Here is a 23,031-nt window from a genome sequence, read left to right as displayed (position 1 = left end):
TCAAATGCACAATATGCTTATAAAAAGACCAGAGACCACTTGAAAAACTTAGAGAACTCCTGTATGATTGTAATCATGTATTTATTTGTATATTTTTTCCTTGTGACTTTGTTGATATCTTTGACGTTGACTTCTGCATCCACAAAAACAACCAATTTAAAGGAAAAATACTTATAGAAATGCTAAGTCATTCTAAATAGAGAAACGTTGTCCATGGAAAATCCACTATTTAACCCTGAAAGACACAACTTCAGAAAAAAAAAAAATAAATCCTATAGAGCCCTATCACACACCCGGCGTAATAAGGCGCAAGATGTGTATGGCACGATTTGTTTGCTATTTTCAGACCAGCGCAACAGTAATTTTCATGTTTGGCACCCCGTTGTTAAAATAGCTAATCAATTTGCGTCACTTTGTGGATGCATGTGTGTTCTAGTCTAATAAGGTGTGTTAAGAGGCATTGTTGGCGTGTTGCTATTCTGAGAAATTGATAGCGCCATTGATCAACTAAAAGCTGATAAAGTCCAGCACAGAGTGCGTTAGTTATGCGCCAATGCGAGTCTGAATGTTTACACATTGCTAAATACACACAGGATGTACAGAAATACACACATATCTTTACATATGAAAAAATTAAAGGATTAAAATGTTACAAAAATTATTTACTACATAAATATAAAAACCACTGCCTCCATGCCTTCTTCATGTCGGGGGGGGGGGGGGGGGGGGGGGCAGTATTTCAGTTTATCAGTTTATTCATGACAATTGTCTTTTGTATAATGTTATTCTTATTAGCAGTATTATTTATTATATGCATATTTATTTTAATAAAATGAGTTTAGTTTTCTCCATCTGTCAGGTTTTGGAGACGCATGCATCACCATATGAGGCATAAAAATAGGACGTGTGTTTGAATGTAACTCAGTTTTTGACCACATTTCATTTTTATTTATTTATTCGTTTGCTGGAAATTAGAACTGAATTTAGAAATAGTTTTGAAACAAATCTTTGTGCTTAAACAAATGAAATTATATATGTAGGCTAATGAATGTCTTCAGTGGAGTGACTTTCCACTGTAAAGGAGTAAAGTAAAAGTAAAGTAAAACAAAGAGAAAGTAAAGAAGCCAAATGGAGGAGGCTTGTTCTTTATTCTCGTGCTGCAGATGGTTTAACTGTTTTCTCACTTGTGAAGCATTCAGTTTTCCACTTTCAAAGTCCGCCATGTAAATATCAAATGCGCCATGGTGTGGCACAACTGACTCTTAAAGGGAATGGGAAATGAGACTCTGATTAGTTTAATGTACATTATGCTCAAAGCACACCTAGAACTCCTTAAGATAATAAGCACAGCCCTGTTAGACCATGTGCAGGGCACAGAGCGTATTTTTCCATTCTTAAAATAGCAAAAGTGGATTCGGACATGCCCTTAATGCTTTTGCGCAATGCGCTTTAGACTTTGCACTTAGATCGTCAAAATAGAACCCTTAGTGTTTTTTAAGCTCAATAATTTTGAAGAAAACCATCATACTGACATGTTTTAAAGACTTCACACATTCCATAATGCCCACAATCTGCCCATTTTATTTTCCTCTACTTATATGCTAATAGCACTAATGGTCAAACATTCCTGACCATTATTACCTGTTTCTCAATGCCGATAGCTGGGAAAACAAGTACAGTGTATTTTCTGAATGATATGAAAAGAAACTGATATGATTTACCTGCCAATTATCCAATTGTTTGTTTCATAATTATACTTATTAATTTGAAATTATTAAATTTGTTTAAAACTTAAAATGTTAACAAAAAAGCTGTTTAAAACCTGTGTATGGTTAAAACAGCTTCTTACTATATATTTTGTCCACAACTGATAAGTAAGGAATTCATGCATGTAATGTGCATTGTCAAATCCTGCTACTCCTTTGGCCAAGCGCTGTAAAATTAACCATTAACACAACGAGCTCAAAATCTCAAATGCTTTTATAAGTACTTAAATATCTGCATGATCTAGACATACTACTAATCACAGAAAAAAAGTATTTGAGGCATTTTACTTACATTTTTTTGTTTAGTAAAACAAGATGCTATGCTTCAAGGCAAATTGTCAAGTTGTGTCAGTTCATTGCAAATTTAATATGCCTATTTACAAAATCTACCAGCTAATAGCATTGCAAGATTGAACATTATGATCTTTTAGTTGTGTAAGTGTGGTCTAGAAGAGAAAACAATGTGTGCAGATTTATTTATGTACTGCTAAAACTGATGTTGTAATATTACATATATATATTACTATATAATATTAAACAGTGGGTCTTAGTATGTTGATTATAGGAGTAGGAGTAAAAGTGATTGTAGTATAAAACTACTAGTGGTTTAGTCAAAGTATACTCACTCATGGCCTTTGTGGTTGAAGAGTTAGAATTATTATCCAAAAGGTTGCATGTGTGCACACATGTCCTTTACTGTGTGTGTAGTTGTATCGGTCAATGCAATTCCCAAATTCTGAGCATGGTACAAAGTTCACAAACTAACTATTTACTGAATGTATACTCCTACTATGTATACTCAAGAATTTGCAGTACAAATGAAAAATGTTGGTACAGGGAGGCAGGTTAAGGGTCGGTTTTAAAGCAGTACTCTGAGGCCACAGGTCAGAAAACTGGAAATACACTTATGATATATGCTCCCAGCCCATTGTAATCCATGGCCCGCACTGGCCCAACAGTGGAAACTCACCTTCCATCCTCGCTGCCGTTGAGGGCAATGCCATCTTTTTCCCACAGGACTTCAAAGTCATCACCGAAAGAGGGATCAAACTCTGGCTGGCATGAAAACTGAATAGTGGTGCCTGCCAAAACCCGCAAATCACGTGGAGGATCGACTATTCTGGTGGGATCTGGGAAGACAAACAGCGAATTATGTCCCTTTTTCCTACAACCCATGATATTTAAAGTAAATTATGTAGACAACATTTATTTATTAAACTGTAAACAATCCAGAGATTTATTTAAACTGCAAGGTAAAAAAAATTGCTGTAAAATTTACAGCATTACCTGCAATTTTGATCGCCAGTAATACTGTAAAATTTACAAGTGCCCCGTAAATTAACAATTACAACTGTGCTGTAAAACTACAGCACATTTGTAATTGTTAATTCACAGTGCTTTTGTAAATGTTGCCAGTAATACTTTAAAAATTGCCAGAAATACTGCAAAATATACAAGCGCACTGTAAATTCATAATTACAATTATGCTGTAAAACTTCAGCACAATTGTAATTGTTAATTTACAGTGCACTTGTAAATTTTAAAGTATTGCAACCAAAATTGCCAGTAATACTGTACATTTTACACCTTTTTTTTACTGTGTGGGTACAATAAGGTGGTATTATTTACCTCAGATCTTCTTTCAGATAGTAAAAGGCAACTTAGTAGAATTAACAAACTTGAACCAAAATTGTCCATAGAAATATCATGTATATACTGTATTGAATATTGCTGTACTGAGGAATACAAAGGCATTACAGGGGAGTACAAAAAGAAAATAATTTGAAGGAACAAAACAGTGAACTCAAACGAGCATATACTGGAATGTGCCTGTGATACCAATATCGTGTTAAAATACAGTACATCAGTAAAATCAGTGCATTGTATACAGTCAAGCCCGAAATTACTTATAGCCCTTACAAATACTTCAAATATTATCATTATTTTTTTTTTTTTACCAGAAATTACACATGCTTCTCCCAAAAGATAATAAGACAATGTGCATTCAAAGTATCATTGTGGAAAAAAAATATATTTATTTACGTATAAATATTTAAGTAACTTTAAATCAGGATTTGCCAGTGGTATGTATAATTTTCACATTTATTTCTATAATTAAATGTGACCACAGTTTTTACTATGCATATAGGGTTATTTAAGTGTAAAATCATTATTTAAACTGATTTGTTTCAGTTTGTTTGACTGAAAGGTCCCCAACAAGAATTCAATTAGGATTGTGTAAATGAAATCTTAAGTGCAAATTTCTCTTACCTTTGACTTCAAGTGTTGCAGCAATGGCAACTTTGCCTTCGGTGTTTTGAGCAAAGCAAGAATACTCTCCCATGTCCTCTTTCATCACGTTGTGGATCTCCAGCGAACCATTCTGGAGAACAGTAAACCGTTCTCCTTCCACTGCATTTGCACTGTCAGCTTTACTCCTGGGTAACCAGAAACCAACTGGGTCAATCTCAGGCCAAATGTGTGCACAATGGCATTGTTATGACTTATTTAAAATAAAAAGATACAGAACTACTTAGTCATGTGATTTTATAGATTCTGTTTAGTGTGCCAGAGACAGCCTTTAAACATGAAAATGGTCACACTTTATTTTAATGCACAATTCATGCTATTAACAAACAGTTAATTAAGACAATTAGATCAATAAACCACTAATTAGCTGCTTATTAAGAATTAGTATGGTCAGTATTGGGTATGATTTGGCATGTACAATAAGATCATACATTCTAAGCACTAATAAACAATTAATATCTTAATAATAAACAGAAAATAAGTCACTAGTTAATAGTGTGAATTGTTACTTAAACTAAATTGTTACAGTTAATATTGATTTTGGTTTTACTTTTTAATTGTGCAGGTCCCAAATTAATCACTACAGCATTTAAATTGCACATAAACACAGTTTGGAAGAGTTAGAAAGAATTAATAAGTTTATGCTATGCTCTAAATCAGGGGTTCCCAAACTTTTGAGCTTGTGACACCCAAAATAACAATTCGTGACCCCCACTATTTTCTGAGATGGGTATAAACCTACAAGCATTGCATACAATGGTGTACACACATGGGCCTAAATAAACACAAGCATATTGACAACACAAAAAAGAGCAACAGCCTAACAATCATATTATTACTTTTTGTCATTTATTCATTTGTTTAATTTAATATTAACCTCATCTAATGAGACTGGTGGGCACATGTTTATTGCACAAGACTATTATTGGTTAAATTTTGGAGACCGCCACCTAAAGATCATTCTCTATCCTCATTGTGTATGATTTCTAATCTTTTTAATAAACATTTATTTTTATTGTACGTGAGTGTCATAAAAGTGTCAAAGTTTACCATTGAGCTGTAAAATAAATCTGCTGCAACTGATGCTATTAATATTAAAAATTGCAATTGATATCATTAATATAAAGTAAACATACCAGGGGTCGCAATATAAAGGGAAAACAAATAAAAGGCTTTTTATTAGCATGTTGTTGTTGTTTTTCCTAATGTAACTAGTAAATACTATTTCTGTAGGTTATGAATAAAATATGGTAATTCTAATAGTTTAATCAAGCTTATTTTTTAGTTTTTGTTGTTGTTGTTTTGATTTTTAAATCACCAAGTGACCCCCACTTTGGGAACCACTGTTCTAAAGAAAATTGATTAAAAAAAAAAAATAGGTCACACTTTACAATAAGGTTGATTAGTTAATGTTAATTAATGCATTTACTAACATGAACAAACAATGAACAATACATTTACTACAGTATTCGTTCGTGTTAGTTAACGTTAGTTAATGAAAACACAGTTGTTCATTGTTAGTTTGTTAACTCACGCTACATTAACTAATGTTAACAAGCATAGACTTGGATGTTAATAATGCATTAGTAAATGTTGAATTATGATTAATAAATGCTGTACAAGTGTTGTTCATGATTAGTTCATGTTAGTAAAAGCATTAACTAAGGAACCTTATTGTAAAGTGTTACAAATATATATATATATATATATATATATATATATATATATATATATATATATATATATATATATATACATACATACATACAGTTGAAGTCAGAATTATTAGGCCCCCTGAATTATTAGCCCCCCTATTTATTTTCCCCCTAAACTCTGTTTAATGGAGAGAAGATTTTTTCAGCACATTTCCAAACATAATAGTTTACTATATAACTCAATAACTCATTTCTAATAACCGATTTATTCTATCTTTGCCATGATGACAGTAAATAATGTTTGACTAGATATTTGTCAAGACACTTCTATACAGCTTAAAGTGACATTTAAAGACTTAAAGTTAATTGGGTTAGAAAAAATATATCAGAAAAAATCAGAAAAATTTATAGCCTAAAGGGGCTAATCATTTTGACCTTAAAATGGGTTTTAAAATATTAAAATCTGCTATTATTCTAGCCGAAATAAAACAAATAAGATTTTTTACAGAAGAAAAAAATATTATCAGACATACTGTGAAAATTTCCTTGCTCTGTTAAACATATATATATATGAATATATATATTCTGTAATGGAATTTGGCAATTAGTATTCCCTAAAGAGAAAAAAAAAATAGCACTTACAATAATAAACAGCATTGTTTTAACACTGACATCTCAGAAATAAATTACATCTATTTAAGATAAACATCTAGATAAATTAAAATATAATAATAAAAAACAAAAAACATATATATTTGTTTGGTGGTTTGTCAGTCTAATAAATCCAGCCATGGCAGTCATAAAAGACTGCAAACTTACAAACGATGCACATTTTATGAACACAATAAAAAGCTCTGTTTGCTTTCTCTCATGTGCAACCCCGGTCAACACTTCTGCTGTTATTGCTTTAACCTAACAGTAGTCCATACTTACAGATGCACATGAGTAGTTGAGCTCATTATCACAGAGCTGAACACAGCCTGAGGGCTCCACCCTTGAGTAAACTAGTTCATCAACGCAAACAAAATGCTGATGCAGATTGCCTCTAGAGCTCTGCTGCCCTCTGCTGGGCCTGAAAAAGCACAAATACAAACACAAACTCACCACGTAATGCTGGAGGCTGGAGAGCTGAAGACCTTGCAGTGCATGACCACACTTTTCCCCTCCACCGCCATATATTGCAGATTGTTTTCTGTTAAGATCAGCGGCTGGATGTCTGGGAAGAGAGTTATCAGCATTGCACCATTAAACACGACAAAACACGATTGGATTAGTCTCTTTATCTCTTGTCTTCTGATGCACGTTGTTATCAGTTTAGTTTGAAAAGAAAAAAAGTCATTGCCCTTGGAAAAAGTAGCTTCCTGCTCTGTCTAGCAGGGTTTCAGAAATATTTGGGCTTTTGTTTTTTTGTTTTTTCTCTTTGTTCTTTTTTTATTATTGCATTATGATCATTATGAATTATCATTAATCACTTGATAGTTTAAAATGTATTATGTACATGGACATCATGTTTTTGAAAACTACACCTTATTGTATAACTGCAGGTTAATTATATATATTATATATATGTTATATATATATATATTATTATTACTATTACATTACATTATTATTACATTATTATTATTATTATTATTATTATTATTATTATTATTATTATTATTATTATAAGCTCAAAATTTTGTTTCTATTATGTACAACGAACTTATTTCTGGCATTTTTGCCTTTATTAGGCTAGGACAGAATTTAGACTGAAAGCAAAGCTGGAGAAAGAGGGGGATATGATTGGGAAAAGTCTGCAAGCTGGAACTCAATTCAGCACAATGGTGAAAATATTTGAGTTTAAAAAAAAATCACTAATTTCACTGTCTGGCTTTCCAGCATGAGGACTCATATTATCTCTCAGATGAAAGCAGCACATGCTTTGGTTACAGCAAGTGAATATGAATGGAATAAGGTGAAATTGTTGCCACATAAAAGCATCAGGCTGCCCGAGGGAGAGTGTGTGTGTGGAGATCAGAACTGACAGAAATGCTCCTCCCAGAAGCCTGTGTGCCATCATGAAGACCTGAACAAAACCCATATCACACCCATATGGCTCCGTCCACACCAACAAAAAAACGCATGTTCCTTCATGGATAGGCAACATCATGATTTTTTTGGGCTGAAAGTAAATAAAACCTTGAATATCCCAAAAGGCATGACTGAAATAATAAAAATGCCACTGGTTTCTCTTAAATAGGTGTTTTCTTTTTTGCTGTAGTTTCAACCACATTTTAATCCATACACTCTCAGAAAAAAAAGGTACACGATCGTACAAATAATGTTCCTTAAGGAACAGATTTGTACCTTTGTAAAAGTCATACTTTATATGGTACAGAGAAGATCTCTTATGATACTGTTCTGTACCTTATATGGTACAATTGAAATGAAGGTACACAATTGTTCTCATAAAAAAGGTAACTAAGTGTTGGGCAACTCCTTCTTTATTACAATATCTATGAAAATAAATCTACTGGAAATGCAAAGTGATTTTATGAATAATTTCCATATTAAAACATGAATCATCATTTAAAAGTATGTTTAAAGAAACTTATAAACATTAATAATTAAGTTCTATAAAACAAAACAATTGGTAAAACAACACTATAGGTATTGTGAACTAAGCATTTAAGGCATTTTTAATAAACGTTTGGTAAGCATTTTCTGATAAATACATTTTCATTATTGATATCCGCACCTTTTGGCATTTGCTTTCAACTATGCATGCGAGCTGGCAAAAGTCCTGCATATGCAACGTGTTCATGCAGACATTTTAGTATTGTAAATCTAATAGAACATTGTGCATATCTCATTACAATACTTTTGCATAATTCTATTTCTATTTTAAAATTAAGTAAATTAAACAAACTTTTAAATGATAACAAAGGTATTGTGTGAAAATTGAAGAATTTTTTTATTTTTATATTGTACATGGGAGAATATGTTTCTGTAACATTTAGTGAAGTGTTGTGGAATGTTTAGCAAAAAATAGATCTAGATTAATGCTTTTTATTGTCAATGGAAAAGGTGCCTTTACACAAAACTAACACTACACAAAAAGTACACTAAACATTGTTTAAAAATGTATTTGATGTTTTATATTTACTGAAAATAAATTGACACATTTGGGATATAGCAAAATGCCTTTATATAGTTCTTGAAGGGACACATTGACACTGTTGAGGTACAAAGTGTCTTGTCACTGTAGTGGTACCTTCATGGATCAGATTTGTACCTTTGATGAAAGTACAATATTGTATCTGCAGGTTTTAAAAACCAAAGATACATTTTGGTTTCCCATGGTACAAATCAAGTCCTTAAAGGTACAAACTGCAATGGTACAAATTTGTTTCTTTGTCCTAAGGTACAATTCTGTTCCATAAAAATGTACTGCCCAAGTGACAAGGGTTTGTACCTTCTTTGGTACAACATTGTACCATTTTTTTTCTGAGAGCGTAACATATATACAAAAGTCAGAAAATGTGTATTGTGTATTGAACTACACACAATTAAATAAAATAATAATGATAAATGCATGTTAAATTTGAGTATTATACCGATATGCTCATACTCAAAATGGAAAAAAAACAAGTTTACTTAGAGACCCAAATTGATTCATTGAATCATTTTATAATAGCACAAACTAAATAAATCTATCCTTACATTTATTTGATAAAAATCTGATTTTCTTATGTTCCACAACCTGAAAGCATTTCTAGAATTAAATTAAATGGCAAAAATATGCTAACAAGTATAAAGTATTTGTATAGCTATATGTACAATATTAATAAATTAATTAAATAATTAATTAATTCATTCATTCAATTTATTTATTCATTTTATTTATTTATTTATTTAGGGCGTCACGGTCGCGCAGTGGGTAGCATGAACGCCTCACAGCAAGAAGGTCGCTAGCTCGAGCCTCGGCTGGGTCAGTTGACATTTATGTGTGGAGTTTGCATGTTCTCCCTGTGTTCGTGTGGGTTTCCTCCGGGTGCTCCGGTTTCCCCCACAGTCCAAAGATATAGGTGAATTGGGTAGGCTAAATTGCCTGTAGTGTATGTGTGTAAATGGGAGTGTATGGGTGTTTTAGTATTGCGCAAAAAAATATGTTGTTTAAATTGGCAGTTCATTCCGCTGTGGCGACCCCAGATTAATAAAGGGACTATAAGCCGAAAAGAAAATGAATGAATAAATATATTTGTTTGTTTTTATTTGAGGCATTAGAAATATGCACATATCAGTGCCTTTATAGGTTTAAGAATGGTAACATCTGTACTAGCAAACAATAACTGCTGATTATTATGGAATGCAACTCTATATCAGAGTTCAGTTCCAAATTGGAAGACACTTTGTGTAATTTGAATGGAACTGCGAATGAAATACTCCACAGCTGTGTACAGTTTACTCACTCATAATCATGATGTTGGCATTGGCCAGGATGGTGCCGTGTTTGTTGGTTGCCTCGCACTGGTAAACAGCACTGTTTTCTGGGTTTGCATTGTGGATGGAAATTGTGCCATCTTTCAAGATCTTCCTGTTGGAAGTTGGGACCTCTGAAACAAAAAATATATGATACACGTTAAGTTAAAAAACAGAATTGCAGGATGCACTTTAATAATTACTAAAAATTATTACTTGCACAATGAAACCAAGTAAATCGACAAATTAATTGCAGATATACACATACAGTTGAAGCAAGAATTATTAGCCCCCCTTTGATTTTTTCTTTTTTTTTATATTTCCCAAATGATGTTTAACAGGGCAAGGAAATTTTCACAGTATGCCTGATAATATTTCTTCTTCTGGAGAAAGTCTTATTTGTTTTATTTCAGCTGGAATAAAAGCAGTTTCAAAAATAAAATAAAATAAAAAATTATTAGGTCAAAATTATTAGCCCCTTTAAGCTATATTTTTTTAGAAAGTCTACAGAACAAACCATCGTTATACAATAACTCGCCTAATTACCCTAACCTAACCTAATTTACCTAGTTAAGTCTTTAAATGTCACTTTAAGTAGTATATAAGTGTCATAAAAAATATCTAGTAAAATATTATTTACTGTCATCATGGCAAAGGGGGGCTGAAAATATTCAGGGAGGGGGGTGTTGGGATAATATTTCTGACTTCAACTGTATAGGCAAAGGAAAATTGGTGACAATTTTTATTAACAATGTTATCTTATGCAATGCTTGACAGGACATTGAGGAAGTTATAAAACCACATTTAATTTCTGCTCTGTATTACATGTTAAAATCATAATTGTCAAGATTTTCATTAAAGTCATATAAACACCTTTGAGTAAACTTAAGAGGTCACTTCACAATTCTCGGTTTCTTTGGATTTACCATTTCAAGTTATTCATTTGAGTAAATTGTATTTAAATTGTATTCTTTATATTTTAATAATTTTTTTAAACTACTGGTGACATATCCTAAAAAAAAAAACATCAGCGCAAATATGCAAATGCAATATTTGACCAGATTTTTAAAAAAGTGTTGCTTTGACAAATTTATTTTATTTTTTGCCAATAAATGTTATCAGACATTTATACATATGGAATATGAATAATTTCGGGTTTGACTTTATATATACAGTTGAATTCAACATTATTAGCCCTCCTGTAAAATTTTAATTCTTTAAAATAAATTCCCAAATGTTGCCTAATGAAGAGAAGCTTTTTTCAACACAATTTTATACTATATATAATCCAAATACATGCCTAAGGACATGCCTAAACTAGGAATTTCTTTTTTTTTTTCTTAATTTTATTTAATTTAATTCAAGTTTTTTTCTTAATTTAATATAATAAATAAAAAAAAACTGAAATAAAACACAAAATTGTTACTGTAGGATTGTTAGAGAAATAAGAGATATCTACCGTTCAGTGGCTGTCCATTGACTCTCCATCCTACAGTAGGTTGAGGATTTCCTTTCACGACACACTTGATCACCACATCAGCTCCAATCGTCACCAGTTGGCTTTGAGGTTCAATCTCAAACTCAGGAGGCTCTGAGTGACATAAAACATTACATTATACACATGACATCACAGTATTAACTGCAGAATCATTCTATTGCTTTCTTTTTTTTTCAAATGCTTTTAAAATATAGACACAATTAATAATATACCTAATGCCTCAAAGCCTTGATTTTTTTTTTTTTGTGTGTGTGTGTTAAAGGGATAGTTCTCCTAAAAATGAAAATTGACTTATTATTTACTGACCCTCAAGTGGTCCAGTGGTTGACTTTCTTTCCTCTGTTGAACACAAAAGTAGATATTTTGACGAAAGCTGGAAACCATTGACTTCCATTATAATTGTTTTGCTTAGTGTAGAGGTCAATGGTAACAGATTTTCAGCTTTTTTCAGAATATCTTGTATTTTTATTATTATTGTTGTTGTTCAACAGATGAACGAAATTTGGAAGAAGTTGGGTGCAAAGTTTCATTTTTAGGTGACTATCTCTTAAAAATCAATATGGCATCCACCTTGACTAAAGTACAGAACATTATATGTGATAAAAACAAATAAACATAAAATATAAAGTAAATCAGAAATACTCTCAGACAGTAAAAAAGAAAAAAATGTGGTTGGGGTAATTAAAGAATTTATTTGCGGTAGTTAATGTATTCTATTATAACTGTTGGAACGTTTTTATCTTTGGACAGAAGATGGCGCTCTTTTACCACAAGGAAATACAACCATGATATTGAAACCATTCATAAAGCAATAGTGGCACATTTACTGTGGTTATAAAATGAGATTAATCATGTGACTCACCCTCTACTGTCACATGAAAATGATGCACCACCTCTCCATGGGGATTTTTGGCTCTGCACATATATTTGCCTTCATCCTCCTCATTCACCATCTCTACAGTGAGCAGCTTCCCATGACTCTCCACCACAACCCTTTCCGGAAGCTTGTTGAAGCCTATTTTAACCCATTCCACCTTTGGCGTGGGGCTAAAAATGGCAAATATTATAATTAAAACACAGAGACTGATAATTAATGTGCTGGTTTAGTGAGAAAATGTAAAATCAATCACTCGTGTATTTTTAATGGGACATTCTACCAAAAATGTACATTATCTGTCCCTGAAATAAAAACATAAATACACTGAATAAAAAGTATTTCTTTCCAAAAAATTCTAAAATGGACTTATGGTTGATTTCTGAGTTGTTCTATAGAGGAATTTGTCATTCGTTTGGTTCTCATATATATATTTTTTTCTTAATTAAAAACCTTGAACAAATTTACAAACCCTGTCATTGTCCTTAAACTGTTATTTAGGGGGAAAAAAACTTCAGAAATAGCTAATTGAAGTTGTTATCATGCACATCATCTGATCAAAAGCATGAAATTATAAATCAATTCTACAAGTAATTACTATTTTACAACTGTCCCAATGTTTCTGTCAGTCCTGTCAGATTTGCATTAAATTTAACCTAAAATGCATGCAATACAAGGATATGATCAGAGGAAGTGACATCATTTGATGGAAGAGAAGCTGACGGTGGGTTCTGTCATTGAATTGTATGATTTTATGCTTGTTTTGTATGATTTTTGAGGAGGACAAGCCTAAAGGTCAGGCCCCGTCATAGCGAAAATGTACATTTCTGGTAGAATGTCCCTAATATCAGTGAAATCAACCCAAGACCCAAATGACTGAGTATTCTTATTTTATTTTTTTGAAATTATTTATATTTATTAGGCAATAAAAAACCCTATTCAATAATATATTTGTGTGTTCACTCTTGCAGTTTGGCAAAAAAGAAAAGAAAAGAAAAGAAAAAAAGAGAAATAATTTGGTTGTGGTTCACTTCACATTTAAGTGTTTTTCATGTTTTTAAGATCAAAGCTAACACACAAATAACAATAAAAATATGTATAATATTAATAATTATAATTATAATATTAATAAATAATATTAGTTTCAATTTCTACACTGCAATACATGTGTTTTTGTCTTGTTTCCTTTTTTCTAGACAAGTGAAAAACATAGTTTTCTTGTTTTAAGATATATTAAGTCAAAATTAAATGAGTGAGTAAAATAATCTGCGATACAATTCAAACTGAAAACAAAATTATTTTACTTACCCCACTGACAGATAGTTTAGCTTGTTTTAAGGAAAATCTCACAACATTTTGACTTATAAGAAATAATAAGTCAAAATGTTGTGAGATTTCCTTACAGCAAGCTTACTTGTCTTAAAAATACTTCTGGAATTTTTAGATATTTGGACTAGAAACAAGACAAAAACTAGCATTTTTTGCAGCTTATTAGAACTCATATATAAAGTCTTATAAAGTCATATAAGAAGGCTTATAAAGTCAAAACAAGTATGAAATCCTCTATTAGAAACAAATGTCTGATGTAAAGATATGCAATTATGATGCCTGTATTAAACCATAATGAACAACACTATGACTACAAAAAGAGAGAAAAAAACAGCATCTTTCCTGTTTATGATAGCATTTAGTGACATCTTGTTTCATTTTTGGTTTGTTTAGATGTTTTTAGTGCATGTTGTATTCATATTTCTGTTGAACTCCACTAGAGATTGTTTGGAAAGAGACAAATAATAGTCTCTGTAAGCTTGTTTTGTTATCCACGGTTCAGAAAACAGCGTTCCCATTTTTAAAAAAATAAACCACAACAAAAGAGCTGAACCTGCCAAATGTGAGCACACCCATAATTACAATCTAAGCACTTTATATCATGCAGCTTGATTCTGTTAAATACACATTTCATAGAAGAATCGACATTTAAGCATCTCCACTAGATTTGAAATGCATTTCAAGTGGTACAATATAAATGAATGGCTTAATTAGATCAGATTAACAAATCAACTGAAGTAATAAAGCAAATGAGACAATGACACTTACAATCCCTCTGCTATACACTCCAACTGAAGATCTTCACCTTTCACCAGGCGTGTGTGTGACTCCATTCCTGTAGGCGCCAGCAGGCTGGGCTTCCTCTCCAACAGGGAGTTTGCTTTATAACAGTGAGAAAATATAATATAATATAATATAATATAATATAATATAATATAATATAATATAATATAATATAATATAATATAATATAATATAACATAACATAACATAACATAACATAATATAATATAATATAATATATTAAAATATAATATAATAAAACATAATATAATATAATATAATATAATAAAATATAAAATAATATAATATAATATAATATAATATAATATAATATAATATAATATAATATAATATAATATAATATAATAAAACATAATATAATATATTAAAATATAATATAATATAATAAAACATAATATAATATAATATAATATAATATAATATAATATAATATAATATAATAAAATATAATATAATATAATATAATATAATATAATATAATATAATATAATATAATAAAACATAATATAATATAATATAATATAATATAATATAATATAATATAATATAATATAATATAATATAATATAATATAATATAATATAATATAATATAATATAATATATAATGAAATGTATAAAAAACCATTTACACTTACGCATTTGAGTAAAACTTTATTTTTACTTTTGTAATCTACTGATGTGAAATGTAAAATCAAACAAAAAGTGCTCAGGGGTATCATAAATAATGTGTCGGTGCTCTTTTGATATTGGATTCATCAGAATAAACGGCAAAAATCAGTCCAAGGCACTCAAAAATTGTAGAAAAAAAAGATTAAAAATATAATATATTATAAACCTTTTTTATTTTTTTTTCTACATTTTTCGAGTGCCTTGGACTGATTTTTGCTGTTTATACTGATGACATGTCTTTCAAATTTAAAATGTATAATATATATATATATATATATATATATATATATATATATATATATATATATATATATATATATATATATATATATATAATTTAAAAATGGCTCTAAATGACATTTTTATTATATAATAAAAAATATAAAAGTGTAAATATAATATTTAAAAATATTTAAATTCATTTTCAGACAACAGAATCCCCATTATAACTTTAGAAGAGTTAAGAAATCCATTTGTGGAAGAATAATCATAATTTTCAATTTTCAATCTGAATAATTAAAGATATTTATTCTCTCAAATTGTCATTTTCTGAAGAAAAAAACATCTAATAAACAAAATTTTAAATTGAAATTCTGAATGAAATGTTATCTGACCTAGAATATAACTAATGTTAACCTTGTACTCAAAACCCTTCCTACTAAATACCACAAATCCAGGAAAACTGCAAATCTCATACATATTAAATCACATAAAAATAATGCACATGTAACACTAGTAGAGAAAAAGAGTTATGGATGGCCATATGAATTATTCCAATCATGCAAATGCTTTGAGATTTGCACATCTAGGCTAAAGAGTAAGCAAGTGTGATGTGACATGGGATGAGATAATTAATCAGAACTAATTAAAAACAAAAGAGCATCTTTATGCCTGTGAACAGTACTGTAGCATCTCTAATGAACATCACTCACCATAACCTCTGCCGCTACCAGAGCTTGAGTCCTTCATTAACTTGTCTTGAATGAAAAGATGAAGACAAATAAAAAGAAAATATGTGTGGCAATGCAAAATCAAATAAAACTTAAAACAATATGGACATGAAAAACACCAACAAGTCATCATAGGGAAGCATTGATATCTACCAAGCTGATTTGCTGAGGTTCAGGCAATCACTTGGAGATTGATTGCATGAGATGTATTAGACATGACCGACGTGTTTAAAATCGATGCCATGTCATGTCAGGAAATTATTATGTTGTGCAATTAAACGATTATTTTTACATACTGCTTTTGACCACCATGGACATGGCGGTTTTCTGGACGATGGTTCGGATGCGAGGGAAGGCAGCAAAGCAGCAATAGTCTCTGCGGCTGTCGGTTTCAATGGTGTTTGAGAAGTACAGGTTTCCATTCAGACCCACTGACACTCTTTCGTCCTGCTCGATGTGCTGTAGACCTGTGAAAAAAAATTAAGGTATAAGCAATTAGGCCCAATCCCAATTGTATTTTTGTACCTGTTTCCCTTCCCCTTGGCCCTTAAAAACCGAGTGTTAAGGGGAAGGGCTTCAAAATTTACCCCTAACAATTGGGATACCACTACAGCACCTGCACACGTCATCATACAGTATGTCATCAAGATCTCTTGCTTCATATGAGATCAGACGATTTTGACTGCTGTAGTTATTCCAATTGTGTTATTTTTTGGTATTTATCTTCAGGAAATCACTGAAGGCATATATTATCTTATCATAACGATCTAATGTGGCAATAAGATCATAACTGTACTGTGCATTTACACCGTGGCCATATTCATCTATGTAAACACACCAAAAACAACATTAACATTATACTAGACACTGTAAAAAGGTCAATCCCAGCCACTAGACTTTTCTGACAGAGTATTCGAGTGTCATTGAGTGTCAGAATGTTGTGGGACTGCTATACAGGAGTTATGATTAGGGATTATAGATCACGGAATTTAGCGGTTTTTATTTTAGCGTTTTTTTAAAAAGCATGACGGTAAAACACAAACGCGGTTATGAATGTATATTATAACATATGTTTGTTTGTTGTAAAAATTCATAATAATTAAAAAGAAATATTAATTTGTGTCCTTACTTCCGGGTGCAGCTGTGGCTGATGTATTCTGGGAAATTTTCTTACCCCTTGGTTTCGAGTGTGGTCCTGAAAAATCTTCATTTGATGGGGTGTATACCCCTTGCCCTTAGACCTACGCCTTCAAGCTAAAGAGAATTGGGACACCACCAGTGGTGTAGTCGGGGCTATACGCACGTATACTCAGTATGCCAACTTTTTTCCACTAGCTGTTTGGGTATTACGACTTCTGAGGACCAATAATTGCGTATACCCTCGGTATACTCACTTGTTTTGCTGATTACTTGCCTAATTTACACGTATCCACATCCCTTAACTGTATACCAAATGTTTTTTTTAACTCTCATCTTAATTTGTTGCAATTGGTGCATTTTTGTTTATATTTTGCGCCATTCCCCGCCCCCTGACGACCTCAGCAGCTGTGAGAAAATTTTGTGAGTTTTTCAAAGTCCACTGAATGATGTCTCGCTGAAACGTTCAGGTAAAATGATAATACAGCATGGGCGGGTTGGGTGGGTAATAGTACACCACTTTTTTTTTAGGACCACACCACTGGACACCACTACCCCTTCACGGGAACGCGCAAAACAAGGGGTAAGGGGAAGGGCTAAGGGGTAGAATTGGGATTGGGCCTGAGTTTGCCTTAAAATGGAAATTTACTTATTTACTCACACTTAAGTGGTTCTGTTTTGAGTAAACTATCCCCTAAAAGTGCCCCTATTATGCTATATTAAGTTTTGTATTGGAAATAGGATGGGTATAGGATGCTCGTGTGGTCAAATTCTATTGAACAACTACAAAAGAGCACTAGGAGTCTGCCTACTGAATTAATTCAGAAACAGTACAGGACATGATGTTGATGCACATGATTATAATAGTAAGTTTAAAAACAAAATTGTCAATTGTGATCTCACTGCAACTTACAGAGCATGTCAGAAATGAATCAGGCATTAAAATATCAGAATTTTGTCTGGGGGTGTCCTAAACACTTGTAAATGTAATGACAAACAGATGGTTTAACCATATCACATTGAACTATGCATTAGAAATGGACTTACTTTCACACTCCAGGAAAATCAAAGCATCTTTTAACATGTCGGAAACACAAACCAAACACAAAACAAACAGCAACACAAACCAAACTCATTCAGGCCTCAGATGCAACCACAGTTCTTAAGGGTCAAAGGATGCCCTGTATGTTTTTTTTTTTCTTTTTTTTGTGTGTAGACATCCAATGAGGAATATGAAAAATATTAATCAGATGATCACTGAAAAATCTGCAGATTGGTTTGTGTGTGTGTGTATGTGTGTGTGTGTGTGTGTGTGTGTGTGTGTGTGTGTGTGTGTGTGTACTTACTTATTGTCATCCAGTAGATTTGCAATGGAGGGATCCCTTTAGGTGGATTACATTCTAGAATGACTGACTGACCTTCCATAACCTCAATCGGATCAATGATCTCTTTGGGGAACTTCGGGACATCTGCAGAATCAAACAAGCTAATTGAATCAATGCATGCCATTACACACCATTTCACAAATTAAACTACCATTAGGTGGCAGTGTAAGCCAGAAATTCTCCCTTAAGGCATTTCTTGAAAGAGATTGCTTCCCAAATTTAGACCCAAATCCTGGAAATATCACATCAGTCTGCCGTTGAAACTGTTTACTTGTGTGTCAGTTGAATGACTGGTTTTGTTTGGTGACTGATTACTTTGTGGTGGCCCGGTTACATCTTTGGAGATTTGTATGGTGTATTTCAGAACACGATGAGAAATGCCATGTCGGAAAATGATGGAGAGAGAGAACAAAACTCATTTTTCATCAGCCACCTTCTCGAAGTCCACACACACTGTGATCAAAGGCAAAGAAAAGCTCCAGGGTTTGCTAAAACTGATATCCCACTCAGGACCAGAGCGGTTGTTTTATTGGACACCGGTCTTAAAATCATTCCGCACTGTTAAACTTTGCCGAAATTTTACAGTTATTTACTGCAAAAACGCCCAGTAAAATGCAAAGCATGATGGGTAATTTTTACAAATTGTACAGTAATTTACTGCATATTAGGGATTTGCTGTATTCTACTGTAATCAAAGCAATCAAGTACTGCTACTGTAGCTGAAGAAACAAATTGAGGCAGTTAATGAAAAAAATTATGACCATCTTCATTCATTCACTTTCTTTTCGGCTTAGTCCCTTTATTAATCTGGGGTCGCCACAGTGGAATGAACCGCCAATGTATCCAGCATATGTTTTATGCAGCGGATGCCCTTCCAGCTGCAACCCATCACTGGGAAACACCCATACACACTCATTCACACACAAACTACGGCTAATTTAGCTTACCCAATTCACCTAAAGGGGCGATAGCAGTAAATTGCTGTCAATAGTGCAGTAAGTTACCACAAAAATACAATAAAATGTCTAATAGTGGGAAAGAGTCATTACGGAGCACACAAAAAGTGATACATTACTCACTAGGAATAATGAACTCAATTTCTTCTGACATGGCTGTCCCCAACTTGTTGGTGGCAAAACAGCGATAATTGCCCTGGAATTCAGTGAGATTTCCGGTATTGGGAATGATGAATGTTCCGGAATCATCTAATGTTATCAATCTGGTGTCCTGATACGGATCAAAGTCTTGGCCGTTCTTTGTCCACCTGAATCTGGAAAGACAGAAACGATCAGTGATTAAATGAAATTACAGCACTCAGTGTGCGTCCTTTGAAACGTGATGAAAACAACACTAGTATGCAAAGAGCACTTCTACACTCGGGTCTTCCAATGTAAAACGACATCAAATGCTCAGAAGAGGCTTTGAAACGTGCTTTGAAATACCAGTGGGGTGTTTCTGGTGTTCTTTTGGTTTGATTATGAGCTGATCTATCCGTCTAACTCTAACTACACAGCTGGATTTCCATACTGGTTTGGTGCTGCTGATCTAGCAGAGCAGTTCACCCACAAAAATAGCTGGTGATGCTGATCAAGCAGCATGACAGCACCGTGATGATGCTCCTGCGGTCGTTCCTCAAGGTCGTTTCTTCCTTTGCTGGTTTAGTTTTCTGTGCAAATCTAGCACATGCAGGTAATTAGTGGAGGGAGACAAATGATAACAAGATTTCAAGCAGAAGATTTTAACACCATTAGTCTAATCCTACACTGCTAATGATTTTTAGAAATTTCACAGCAATGAGTTTAACTGTAATATGAGCTTTATTTTACTGTAGGACAATTATGCAGCAAGTTAATGTATTTTAAAGCTGCATTGTTAAAATGACTGTATTTGTTTTAATACATGTGCAATATTGTAAATACATAAATACAGCAAGATAAATGGTGCTGTAAATGTAAATACTGTATTTTTGCTGTAATTGATTAACAGTAAGTTACTGGCAGCAGTTTAAATTACTGTAGATTCTACAGGAAATTGTTAACAGATATTTTAAAAATATAGTGACCCAGAACTGAAAATTCTGTCATCATTTACTCACACTCCACATGTTCTAAACCTGCTGATATTCTTCTGATGAACACAAAATATTTTTTTGAAGAAAGCTGGCAACTGGTCACCATTGACATTTATTGTATTTGTTTTTCCTACTGTGTGAGTATACAGTGAGTAAATATTCATTTTGGGGGGGGGGCTTTACAAACCCTTTAACTACAGTTTTTGTAAACAATAGTGGTGGAAAAACAGGAACTGTTCCTAGAATACATCCTATCTTAGTGTGAAGGAAAACATGGGCCCATTTCTATAGATTTTTTAATTGTTTATCAATTTTTGTTATTATATTTGTATATAGTTATATATTTTTTTATTATATTTTTATATTAATTTATATTAATTTTAATTATATTTTATATTACTTAAAAATGTAAAAGGTTCTTAATTAAAAAAATTTAAATGTATGATTTCTGTTTTTTGTTATTGAGCAAATACAAATAAACTGATAAATAAAAACTTGTTCCCACAAGAATAAATCTACAGTTCTAATATTCATTCTAAATATATATATAAAAAAAACACACACAATTAAAAGGATAGTTCAACCCAAAAAATAAAAATTCACTCAATATTTATGCATTTTCAGCTTTTCAACTATCCCTTTAAATGAACACCTAACTATAATAGTGGCATAGAGATATAAAAACACTGACAGCCAATCAGAATGGACCATTTTCATAAGACTGTTATGACGTGTTTAATGGTCACCAGCATCTTACATCCTTGAAAGTTGTTAATACTTAGATTAAAAAAAAACATTTGAACATTCATATGTATTTATGTATGTATTGTATCATCTTTGAATCAAATTACAAAAAAATTACCACTTGTGCGAGGCGTTTGAAATGCAGAGTGCATGATCAGGACAATAAATTTGACATTGTTCTCTCTTCTGATCCGTTATAAGTCTCATACAATTTTTTTTTTGTTCTGAAAGTCTTGATAACACCTTTGTGGAGTTTTTCTTTTATAATTGTAGCAAATAGGACTGTAAAACAATTATTTATTGTACTCTCCCATTCACTGCGCTCAAAGTTTACCCAACTATGATGACATCCGCTACTGAGAAACCCAGATCCATTCATAAATAAACAGAACAATATTGTCTGGTGGTGTGGATGCTAATATAGTTATAATTCTTAGTGTGAACCAGCCTTAATATGCTTACTGCTTCCCAAATATATGGACGGTATATGTGTGTGCATTCTGCTTACTCTGGTTCAGGGTTTCCTGTGGCCTCACACTTCACAGGGAAGCTCTCTTCGAAAGGGAAGGCGATGAGCGAGGCAGGAGAGTACTCTGTAATTGTGGGCAGCTGCTCCACTAGATAAAGAAACAGCCAGAAATGAAGAGCTCAATAGACTGTAGAGGAAAAGCATACTGTGGCATGCAACCTGCACGCAATGGTGAAATGGCTTCGGTTCAATCATAATGATTTTCCCGCAATCAGGTCAGCAATTTTGATCAATGCATACAAGACTAAAGGTGAACTAAATGTTTGTTGGAGAACATAATTAGATATTGAATGATCGACTGCGTTGTTGGTCAAGAGTGAGTTGTTATCAGCAATGGCAAATGATCTGGTCAAATAATGTCGAAGAGAGTTCGTTTGTGGTTGAAAACAGGAAGAAACTAATGGTTAATACAGTTTGAGTGTAAAACTGGATATGCATGGTCAAATCCATGATGGAGTGGCGGTATGGGTTTCAATTTGACAGATGTAAAGTGGTTTGCTGGCTCTGTTGTTGGAGGCTGGCCATTATGGCACAAAAACACTGCGCAAAAGTGCTCTAAAAGCTTTGGTTTAAGTGAGTGAACATTCTGGTTAAACTTTATACTTGGAAAAAAGTATCATGGTACTTTGGTTTTTAATATGGTTTTATAATATTTATTTACCATATACAGTAGGGATGTAACAGATCACAGATACCCGCATCATTCAAATTGCATGTGTAAAATCATTTTGGCTTTCCTGTAAAATATGATGATGACAGAAGAAGTTGTGCTGGCACCAAGCCTGTTTTATTGGGTTATTAAAGGTGTTGTCTGTCACTGCTAGTTTAGCCTGCATCAATGCAT

General features: G+C 32.5%; 1 protein-coding gene across 7 annotated transcripts in view; it reads right to left on the bottom strand.

The window, feature by feature from the left end:
• The window catches only part of chl1b (cell adhesion molecule L1-like b), a 189,058-nt gene that overhangs the window by 47,210 nt on the left and 118,817 nt on the right, over positions 1 to 23,031 (bottom strand). For 5 of the 7 annotated variants that reach the window (XM_056460391.1, XM_056460397.1, XM_056460390.1 and 2 more), the window contains 12 exons: positions 22,167 to 22,275; positions 19,923 to 20,113; positions 18,805 to 18,927; positions 16,618 to 16,788; positions 16,304 to 16,348; positions 14,665 to 14,776; positions 12,556 to 12,740; positions 11,655 to 11,786; positions 10,186 to 10,329; positions 6,836 to 6,947; positions 4,038 to 4,204; positions 2,737 to 2,896 (listed from right to left, as the gene is read on the bottom strand). In XM_056460391.1, the coding sequence (XP_056316366.1) occupies positions 2,737 to 2,896; positions 4,038 to 4,204; positions 6,836 to 6,947; positions 10,186 to 10,329; positions 11,655 to 11,786; positions 12,556 to 12,740; positions 14,665 to 14,776; positions 16,304 to 16,348; positions 16,618 to 16,788; positions 18,805 to 18,927; positions 19,923 to 20,113; positions 22,167 to 22,275 (1,651 nt within the window). The remainder of the gene's footprint in view (positions 1 to 2,736; positions 2,897 to 4,037; positions 4,205 to 6,835; positions 6,948 to 10,185; positions 10,330 to 11,654; positions 11,787 to 12,555; positions 12,741 to 14,664; positions 14,777 to 16,303; positions 16,349 to 16,617; positions 16,789 to 18,804; positions 18,928 to 19,922; positions 20,114 to 22,166; positions 22,276 to 23,031) is intronic. The other 2 variants (XM_056460393.1, XM_056460395.1) reach the window with 1 other exon arrangement.

Source organism: Danio aesculapii, chromosome 6, assembly GCF_903798145.1.
Source record: "Danio aesculapii chromosome 6, fDanAes4.1, whole genome shotgun sequence".
Taxonomy (NCBI): Eukaryota; Metazoa; Chordata; class Actinopteri; order Cypriniformes; family Danionidae; genus Danio; species Danio aesculapii.
Note: the sequence above shows the minus strand (reverse complement) of the source record. Positions and strands in the feature narration are given on the sequence as shown.